General features: G+C 41.3%; 1 protein-coding gene across 1 annotated transcript; it reads left to right on the top strand.

Moving 5' to 3' along the window:
• Positions 1-2,291: 2,291 nt before the first annotated feature.
• On the top strand, positions 2,292-8,027 carry TRIML1 (tripartite motif family like 1; the record flags this gene model as incomplete). Its single annotated transcript, XM_079908947.1, has 6 exons — positions 2,292-2,735; positions 2,976-3,071; positions 4,596-4,826; positions 5,857-5,879; positions 6,051-6,148; positions 7,477-8,027. The coding sequence occupies exons 1-6, from the start codon at positions 2,313-2,315 to the stop codon at positions 8,025-8,027; spliced, it is 1,422 nt and encodes a 473-aa protein (XP_079765073.1). The 5' UTR covers positions 2,292-2,312.
• Between the last annotated feature and the right edge of the window lie 2,771 nt (positions 8,028-10,798).

Here is a 10,798-nt window from a genome sequence, read left to right as displayed (position 1 = left end):
AATTTATTTGTCTTAGTTTCTTCATCATCTTTAGCAGGTAGTTGGATTATATGATCTCTTGGTTTCCAGTTAGATAAAAGACTGTTTTTCTACAACAATATGGTTCCCCTCGTTGTTCATTTAAAACTTATTTACAGACAAATTGAGCCCTTGCTACGTGCAAAAGAATCCCTCTAGTCAGCAATGAATAAGATATGGTTATTGTGTTGAGTTTATGAAAGGAGTTTATTTGGAAGAGGGAAGTGGGATGGAACGGATCAGTGTGACTTGAACTTAGAACATGCCAGTCTCCCCATTCCAAATTGGAATACAGGCTCTGTGATGTACCATAACTCTATGGTAGGGCTTATTCTAATGATTCTGGTCAATGTTAAAGATTCCTGAGTTTGTGTGTGAATAACACACTGAATGTAGGTGGTAATTCATAAATCCTTTTTCCAGAGATGGCAGTTCATGTTAGTGTAGTTTTTTGGTTTTGTGTGTGTGAGTGTGTGTGTGTGTGTGTGTGTGTGTGTGTTTTGCAAGACCCTTACTTGAGACTAACTCCTAACAATATTTTGAAGCCCCTGGTTACTAGCATAGAAGCAATCTGAACAGTAGAGATTTCATGACCGCAAACTGATGCTACCACTCCTCCTATTTAAGCTAGTATAACTCTTTGCTCTAGTTCTTCCTTTTCCTAGCAAAAAATCTCATCCCACTCATTAACAAAGGATGTATGATTAAACCATTAATGACTTCAGAAAAATGAGTTTTGACTAGGAGGAAGGAAGGTGGAGGAAGAACTATTTCAGGCTAGAAAATTCCTTTTTGAACAAAAGTTCAAGGTAAGGAAACACTCAACATCCTGCTGGAGATGAGTGGGAAAGAAGAATCAGTTGGAACCATGAAAGTCAGAAAGGAATTAATGGAATAACACAGGTAATGGAGAACCATAGAAGGTTGCCAAGCTGGAGAGTGACAGGAGAAAAATAGAAATAAGGTATGAACTTAATGGGAGGACAGAACTGGTTAGACTCTGAGCTTTTAAGCTTTTAAGATTCCACTTCTTGGCATGCAGTGAGTGGAGGATGGGCCATGGCAAGAAGGGACTCATGAGCATAAGACAGCAAATTTATAGGATTTGGCACTAATCTCAGAGGTCATTGCACACAGTTTGTATACTATATATTTTTTCGTCAGTCTAAAAATAATGTCTACACATTTAATTTCTGTCCAGTAAGAAGTGATAAGAGGTTTAAGAAGGCCTAGTTTAAACATTTTCAAAGAATGAAAATAAGTGAGCAAAATTATATTTATCCTAAAATATGTCTTTCCATCCACTCCATAATGTAATGGCTCCTTGAGGCAACTTTCAACAACAATGATGTTTTTGATGTTTTCTATGGTAGCAGAGAGGTGAGTATCACGGTCTGCAGGGCAGAGCAATAAATATAACTCTAGTAATCCATTGTACATTGAAAGTCAGGGAATACTTCATTGGAATTATTCTCATTTTGGGGGATGAATAAAATTAAATCAAAGAACACAGTACCGGGCTTCCCTGGTGGCGCAGTGGTTGAGAGTCCGCCTGCTGAGGCAGGGGACACGGGTTCGTGCCCCGGTCCGGGAAGATCCCACATGCTGTGGAGCGGCTAGGCCCGTGAACCATGGCCGCTGAGCCTGCGCGTCCGGAGCCTGTGCTCCGCAACGGGAGAGACCACAGCAGTGAGAGGCCCGCGTACCGCAAAAAAAAAAAAAGGACACAGTACCTGATAAAGGAGCACAAAGTTTGTAGGCTTTGGTCAAAGAAAGAAAATGGCCTAATGAGTGAAGAAATATATATTATAGTTTTCTTCCTTCAGTTTCTCAACTAGATTCCATTAGTGGAGTTTTCTAAAAGATTTGGAGGAGATTCCAATTCAGATATTATCAGAGATCATCATAATTTAAATCTCTGTACTGGCTTACACCAAATTACCCAAACCTCCAGCGTAAAGCCAATGTGTTTCAACCGTTTCATGGTGTTATTCATATACAGTAACCGACTCTTGAAATGACAACTGTTGGGAGCAAGTATCCTCAGTATCCAGGACATGGCTTGCTTGTACGATGAGATTCCTCAAAAGTTTGGGGTTGATGATGAACCCAGTATGTAGAGGTTCCACATTAAGTCATAATTGGCTTTGTGTCAACTGGTGAAATCAGTCACAGAGGAGAATAAGAATTTCATGTAATAACACCATAGCAACTGATTACCCACTTGTTACTCAAAACAATAGACTCTCAGGGAGGATTTTCTAATCCCAGAATAAAAGCGTGACCTTGTTCTGATGTCCTTTGAGAAAATGTCTACAGCAAATTTGATGGAGAATCTCAGGGAGGAACTGACCTGTTTCATCTGCTTGGACTATTTCACCGGCCCAGTGACCACCGAGTGTTGGCACAGCTTTTGTCTGGTGTGTCTCCTGAGAAACTGGGAGGAACATAACACTCCTTTATCTTGTCCTGAGTGCTGGAGGACCTTGGAGATCACACATTTCCTGCCCAATGAGCATCTGGGGAGGCTGGTTGGCATCAGCAAGCAGCTCAGATCCCAGGTGCTGCAGAGTGAGGGCAACCAAGGCAGCTATGAGAGAATGCTAGCTGCCGCTAAGGTGTTGTCTGATGATGAGCTGGGTGTAAAGGATTCCTCAACCCAAGGTCATGGAATAAACAGAATGAATCTCTCGAATGAGACTGAGGAGCATCATAAAGTAAGATTGGCTGCTTGATATAAATTTCAGAACACAAATCAGGCTCCATCGCTTAATTCCCATAATATTTTCTATGGGTGACATTCATGGGTGCTAATCTCCAGGCACCAGACCACAAATTTGGTGTGGGTCCTGCTTCACCCTTTGATCTAGAGTCTCAGTCATCTTGTACCTGGTCCTCAAGACCCCTTCATGACCTGGTGCTCTGCTCATTTGCCACAGAGTTTGTTTCTATTGCAGGAGAAACTCCAGGAAATCCTAAATATTTTGCGTAAAAAGAAAAATGAAACTCAGGTTATATTAACCCATGAGAAGGAGAGAGTGATATTGTGTAAGGTCAGTATCTGGTTCACTTTTGCATCTTGTATGTGATTCTATGAGGAGGACTAAAGGGACATGTCGTGAAATACCAAGGGGAAAATGACAAAATTTTCCAGTCCCAGTCCTATAACATGGAGTATCCTTGCTTTGGGCTGCCCACCTCTGCTTGTCCATCTGGGAATCTCAAGACTCATCTCAAATTCTCCCATCCCCAGGCTGGCTTATTTCTCCTTTCTTGGTGTACCTATACCACATGGTGGCTACCTTTATTTCTGCTCTGATTATAATTATTAAATATACAAGTTAAAGACATATAACATAGAATGGAAGTTGACAGAAAAAGGAACATCTCAAATCCTTTTGGGGAAAAAGGGCAGATAAAAAAGAAATAAACAGAAAGGGAAATTAAAGTAAAATAGTAGTGTGGATTAGAACACCTGAACAAAAGCTTGAGGTTAGTCACAGATCAGAATTTGAGCTGTCTAGCAAAGCACAGAATTAAATGTTTTATTAAATATTAAAAAAATAAGCGTGTATCTGATTATTCCAATAATCTTTGAGTTCTTACATGGGAGTATTTGTGATGATCATTTCTAGTCCTAGTATGTGATCCATTGCCTACTTCATTGAATAAATATTTGTTGAATAAATGAATGCATGTTTTTCCCCTATTTTTTTAAAGAACTAAGCAGTTACCGTATTTATTTATTTATCTATTTATTTATTTATTTTAAAAAGTTTTATTTCTTTGGTTGCACTGGGTCTTAATTGAGGCACGTGTGCTCCTTAGTTGCAGCCAGTGGGCTCCTTAGTTGCAGCTCTCAGGCTCCTTAGTTGTGGCATGCAAACTCTTAGCTGCAGCATGCATGTGGGATCTAGTTCCCTGATGAGGGATCGAACCTGGGCCCCCTGCATTGGGAGCGTGAAGTCTTAACTGCTGCTCCACCAGGGAAGTCCCTCCCCTAATTTTTTTCCTTACTTTATTTTGCTTTACTTTTTTGTGTGTGTGTGTGTGGTACGCGGACCTCTCACTGTTGTGGCCTCTCCCATTGCGGAGCACAGGCTCCGGACGCGCAGGCTCAGCGGCCATGGCTCACGGGCCTAGCCACTCCGCATCACGTGGGATCTTCCCGGACCGGGGCACGAACCTGCGTCCCCGGCATCGGCAGGCGGACTCCCAACCACTGCGCCACCAGGGAAGCCCTATTTTGCTTTACTTTTTAAAAGTAATGGTACTGATCACCATCTATTATATTTTTACTTGACTGTTTACTTTTCATTGTTCCCAGTAGAATGACAGCCTCCTAGGAGTAGAAATTTTGGTTTTCTTTGCTACTATAGCTACAGTACACACATCTTCTAAAATATCAAACTATCCACCCAGCTAGTTAATAGACTGTATGTGTTATGTGTCAGGTTTCAAGAATTGTCACAATGGAACTCTTGAACTTTGTAAGGATTAAAAATCTGCATAAGTGTTTCTGTTACTAACTTTATTATATTGTTCATGTGTGTGTGTGTACACACGCGTGATGGCAGGAAGAGACAAAGACCTGTAAACAGGTTGTTGTGTCAGAATATGCAAAAATGCACCAGTTCCTGAAGGAGGAGGAGCAGCTGCAGCTCCAGCTACTGGAAATGGAGGAAAGAGAGAACCTGAGGAGACTGAGGGACCATGAGATCAAGCTGACCCAGCGAATTCAAAGCCTGAGCAAAACAATTGGACAGATAGAGTCCATGTGTCAGAACTCGATCATAGAGTCATTTGAGGTAAGAACATTGGAGAAACTCATGGAAGAAAACACATGTAGTCCCCTATCATATTTCAAGTCATACCAAATAAACTTTTCCTTATTTACCTGAAAAATTAAGTTCTGGCCCCCCAAAAAGTTTTCCTAAAGAATGAGTGTTCTATATAGTATAAATAAAGTCTTGAAGAGGAGGAAAAACACAGAGGAATATACATCCGAACCAAGTTAAATGATACTCCAATTTTTTTTTTGCGCCTGCCTTGCTGCAACCTCAGCTTTGCCAAATAAAAAATTTAAGTTTAATGAACATTTACTAGGTGTTGGGCACATTAAATTACATCCTCAAAAAGACCTGATAAAGTTAAATACTATTATGATATTTACAACAGGTGATTGTTATCTACAAAATGGGTTAATAGTAGCAATTGCTTAATAATTCAGACCTATGGCAGTTAGATAGTTTGCCTGTCAAATAGCTAGTAGGTGATAGAACCCAGGTATTCTGTGTATACTGAGCCCCAAATCCTCACCATCTTTGCTCTACTGCCTTCCTAGGCTACTACTGCATTCTCTGGGACCTTCTTAAACTAAGCTATGTTCCAGCTTCCAGTCTCCAGCTTCATGTCTCTTTCCTAGACTGGCTCCACAGAATGCTATTTAATTTGGTGCCTTCCCAACAACCCAGTCCAACTGTACACAGGTGTAGTTTCAGCTCTCACTGGGCTACTTTCCTTTCTTATCTCTACCTCCTGGAGGCATTGGATAATGAAGCCAATAGTTTGGCTCCTTTCTCAGCAATAGATTCTCTAAACAAAGTGACAATATGAGAAAAAGAGATCTCTAGTCATTGGGAGAACCATCTCGCGTTCAAAAGAGCTCACCCCTAGAAGTTTGGGTTTTTTCTACCATATGCTCTCCCACTCAAGGTGTTCTAGAGCCACGGGAAGGGGATTCTGCAAAATTTGCAAAGGACAGTATCCAAAACAGATTCAGTCTTTGCTAGTGATCAAAGTGCACAAAAACTAACCTTCTTTCTTTTATACCCTTAGAATGTAAGAGGAATACTGGAAAGGTAGGTTTCAATTCTGTGTTCAGTTATTGGGGTGTGGTGTTGATGCAATAGGTTATCAGAGTGTGGATGAGAGTGTCCATGCTGTTGGGGCAAAATGAGCTGGATTCTCAAGTTGGAGCAGGTCATGCAGTCTGCTCAGAGGAGACTGAGTGACTCTCTGCCCTCCTGTAGGAGTGAGCCACTCTTGCTTCAGTGTCCAGAGGCCATCACCACGGAACTGACTCTGTGCCACATCACTGGAGTGAGAGAGATGCTAAGAAAATTTAGCAGTAAGTCAGCCTGATGTTTTGAACCTCCAGGGGTCTTCAGAGTTAATGGGGGCCACAGACCATCCCTGCCGGAACAGACAGAAGCACCGGGACTTGATTGATGTTTGATCTGGTTTTGTTTTCTGTCTGAGTTCTGCTCTTACCTTTGTTTTCATTGTTGTTTTGTCCATCCCATTGCCTTGCACATGCACATGTACACATACCTCCTCAGGGGTTTCTGCATTTCTACCTTTGTTCTTGTCAGGATAAAAGCTGATTTAAACTCTTAAATCTCAGTGAGGGAACATTCAAAGAATGTTCTTTTAAAATGCTCTAAATATTTAGGCTGGCCAACATCTAGAGAGGTCAGCATTAGTTTTCACCTTTTATCTTGTTGACAATCTGACCTTCAGAAGAAGGCCTAATAGACTTTGGACTCAACAGATATATGAGAAGTGCCTATTATGTGCTATAGTAGGTACTGTGCTATCAGTCTCTGAGTGTACTTACAATGATGAATAAGACAGACTTGCCTTTGCTTCTGTAGAACTTACAGTGAGATTGAGGAGAATGATATTAAAGAAAGAATTAGTGATTGGGATTTGATCTACAAATAAAAGTATGAAATGGTATGATGAGGTGCCTAATCTTGTCTGGATAATCAATGAAAGTTCCTCCCAGGAGTCTGGGAGAGGAGCTCTCTCAGTGGTTCAAAATGTGTTTCATCAAATGGTCACTGGTGGTTGCACTAACTCATAAGAAGTTGCACTTAAGCATGACGTAATGAAAAATGCTGATTAGGAGCTGCTATTCAAACACTCAGTAACTTTGTCATCTTGGCCCCATTTCCTAACCTTTATGAGCCTCAGTTTTTTCTTTTATGAAAATGGAAAAAAGATAATAATACTTGCCATAATTAAATGGGATAATGTACAGAAAATGCCTGGCACCTAAGTAGAAGTTCAGTAAGTGATAACTATATTTCTCTCCCACCCCAACTGAAGAACCATAACCAACCTTGGCTAAAGCAAATACAAATGACAAAAGATATGACCTGTGTGGATAAATAGCTCCTAGTTCTAAAACTGTCTTATAAACAGAACTACCTCCATTCCATTATCAGAGATCCAATATCACTCTTGACATGACTCTCTTTGGTTTCCTTTGAGAGATTCACTCTCTTGTATTTTGTAAAACACTAAAAGGGGCTCTGAGACACTACCCACCACATTCACCTAAATTAAATTAAAAAAAATAGGACTAGATACTAAGACCTTAATTTCAATTCCACATACATAAGAGGGTTTTCTAGAATGCAAATGAGGATTCATTCTTTTTCCCTCTTGCAGCAGATATAACTCTAGATCCAGCCACGGCCAACGCCTACCTTGTCTTGTCTGAGGATCTGAAAAGTGTGAAACATGGAGGAACCCGACAGCAGTTGCCTGACAACCCCGAAATATTTGACCAATCTGCAACGGTGCTGGGGGCTCAGATCTTCACCTGCGGGAGACACTACTGGGAGGTGGAAGTGGGCAACAAGACTGAGTGGGAGGTGGGCATCTGCAAGGACTCAGTGAGCAGAAAGGGGAATCTCCCCAAGCCTCCAGGGAACCTCTTCTCACTTACAGGCTTAAAAATTGGAGATGATTATAGTCTTTGGGTCTCATCACCTTTGAAAGGCCAACATGTTAGAGAGCCAGTGCATAAGATTGGTGTTTTCTTAGACTATGAGTCCAGACACATAGCATTCTACAATGTGACAGATGAGTCCCTTATCTACAGTTTCCCTCCAGCCTCTTTCCAAGAGACTCTCAGGCCCATCATCTCCCCTTGCTTCCCAAATGAAGGGGCAAACACAGGCCCTCTTACCATCTGCTCACTGAATAACCATGTCTGAGGGAGGCTCCCTCAGCCTTCTCTGAGAATGAGGTCTAAGACCAACAGGTGACTATTAATTAGGATGATTAATGCATTGACAGTATTAACATCAGGTGATCTGAAAGGAAAGCCCACCCCCAACCCCCAAGAATTTCCATTAACTTGAGCCCCCAATGAACAGCCAAATTGGACAATCAACTTCTAATACCAATAGGAGAAAGCTGATCATATCCTGTGTCTTTAACCAAATTCATTATCTAGACTGCCCCCTGTATGTGCTGATCACTGAAATAGATAGAACTAGTTCCTATTGACCAGAATCCCATTTTCATAGGCCAGTTTTATAAATATATGTCATTTTTCTTCAAGTGTATTTATTTATTTGACTCTAAAAAACTTTATTATTTGCATGTGCCTTTGTCCTACGTGCAGAGCTCTGTGTGCCAGGGCAATCCCAGCTCCTCCAGGGGACTGGAGGTATGGGTTCTCCTTTTCACTCATGACTCAGCCTCCTCTGAAAAGTCGATTTTCTTCCCATCCCATGGGGCCTGGAGCATTTGTACTCAGGAAGACTTATGTGTTCAGACACTACAAAGATATGTGTGAATATCATTGTGGCATTCGTGTTACCATATTCACAAGAGGATGGAACCTTTTGTTGTTTGTTAATATGTTCAAAGATGACAGAGCAAAGTCCCTAGCCAATAAATGTTTCAAGGCTGTGGATGCCGAGTGACTTTTTGAGTTTTATATAAGGTTATTTTCTGAGCTTTTGCTATTTGCTATGAGCAGAAGGCTTTTCATCTCTGTAAGACCAGATCAAGCCTACTCTTTATCCCAACATGCCAGGGTTTAGGGAGGGGGTAGTGACTGAGCGAAGATGCTTCTTTCGGCTGGTCTTACTCAGGCTCCCCATTCTTAGTGCTCTGTCCTTACAGGGTTTTTTTTTTTTCTTTTTCTTTAATTTCTTCCTTCTTGCTCTCATTTGCAGGATGTCACCAGTCACAGAGGGCACCCCTTCCCCTCCTCTTCCTACTCAGATAAGTTACTGTCAGTATTTTCAGTCTCTGACAAAACTGATGGATTTAACCCATGCGTGACTGCAAAATTATTAAGAAAAAATTGATCACAGGTTTTAGTTTGTAAATTAGAGAAGAAGTGAGGAAAAGTTGATAACTGAACCTCTTAATCAGCAATAGAAAATCATAGAAGGAGGTCAGTAACTGGGTTTACCTTAGGGTCTCTGTTCACCCTTCTCATTAATCTAGATCTGCTTTGTCTTTCAACCTTATACATTTTAATCTTGTGCTCTCAAAGGTAGGGAGCAGACATGAACTAGACTTTAAATTCCAGATAATGCCCTCTTCTGTTCTTTGAGTTCCCTACTTGCATTTTCACCCTGACATCACATATACTCAGAGAATTGTGGAGGAGGTGAGCCAGTCACATCTTTTTCAGATAATTTGTGGCTGCTTCCCATTTTTCATTTTACTGAATTTTCTTTCTTTTTTTTTTTTTTTTTGCGGTACGCGGGCCTCTCACTGTTGTGGCCTCTCCCGTTGCGGAGCATGGGCTCCGGATGCGCAGGCTCAGCGGCCATGGCTCACAGGCCCAGCCGCTCTGCTGCATGTGGGATCTTCCCGGACCGGGGCACGAACCCATGTCCCCTGCATCGGCAGGCGGACTCTCAACCACTGCGCCACCAGGGAAGCCCTTATTTCTTGATTTATCATCTCAAAAAGCTAAGAAGTAAATTATAAATAGCAAACACCAAGCATATTTGAATATATTGTCATCAATTACAAAAAAAATTGAATTTTTTAAAATTTTGATAAATGAATATAAAAGTAATACATTTTAATGTAGTGTACATTACATTTAACTGTAGTATAATCCTGGTGATAGCCCTTATATTTATTTATTTATTTATTCTCTTTGTCCCAGAGGGGTCGGTATTGCCGAGGAAACCAGCATATTTTTTCCCTCTGGGAAAGTCATCCTGAGTGGATCTTGGCTGCATGATTATCTACACTGGGACTGCCACTGATTGAGTGTGGGGGGAAGATTAAATCAGTATTATTCTTACTCTTCTGGGTTTGCATAAATAACTATGTAAAAGGTGCAAGAAAATTTTCACCCAGGGTTCCTAGATACAAATTCCAAGCCAAGCAGACGTGGTGGTAAGGATGGGAGCAAGAGTGGCCAGAATGAAACATTAAAAGAAGTGCTCCCTTGCTTGGCAAATGCATCCCCTTGCACTGTTCAAGGGTGTGGGTCTCACTGCCTCAGACAGAACATTTGACAAAGACATTCCCTTCAACATGAATGGTGTCCCACAAGGAACCTGCTAACCATCACTCAAGCCATCCCTTTTACCCCCCCATTAACTCCCCCTCTCCTTCCCAAATCTCTCTCTTCCACCCTTTCCTGAATGGACAATTTCCCCAGGAGATGGCAAGTCACTGGTAGCCTCTTGTAGTGAACATTACCAAATGGAATCCAGAATCATTGCCATTTCCTTCCCAACCTCTCCACAGCTGGCTGGAGGAGAGGGGACAGTCTGGTCTTGAGGTTGGAGGACATCACATAGGATTCCATGCAGGACTGCAGTTTGATTACCTTTAAAATTTTTTTCTTTGTTTTCCTTAGAGTACCTTAAAAATAAAATATTATACATATCTTGCCCTGAAATCTGATTTACCAATAAAACTCCATTCTTCAAATCAGGTCTTTATCGACCCTCCTGCTCTAGTTATCCCTCCCCCTCCCATGACATAATTTTGACCTGTT

Source organism: Stenella coeruleoalba (genome assembly GCF_951394435.1).
Source record: "Stenella coeruleoalba genome assembly, chromosome: 21".
Lineage (NCBI taxonomy): Eukaryota > Metazoa > Chordata > Mammalia > Artiodactyla > Delphinidae > Stenella > Stenella coeruleoalba.
Note: the sequence above shows the minus strand (reverse complement) of the source record. Positions and strands in the feature narration are given on the sequence as shown.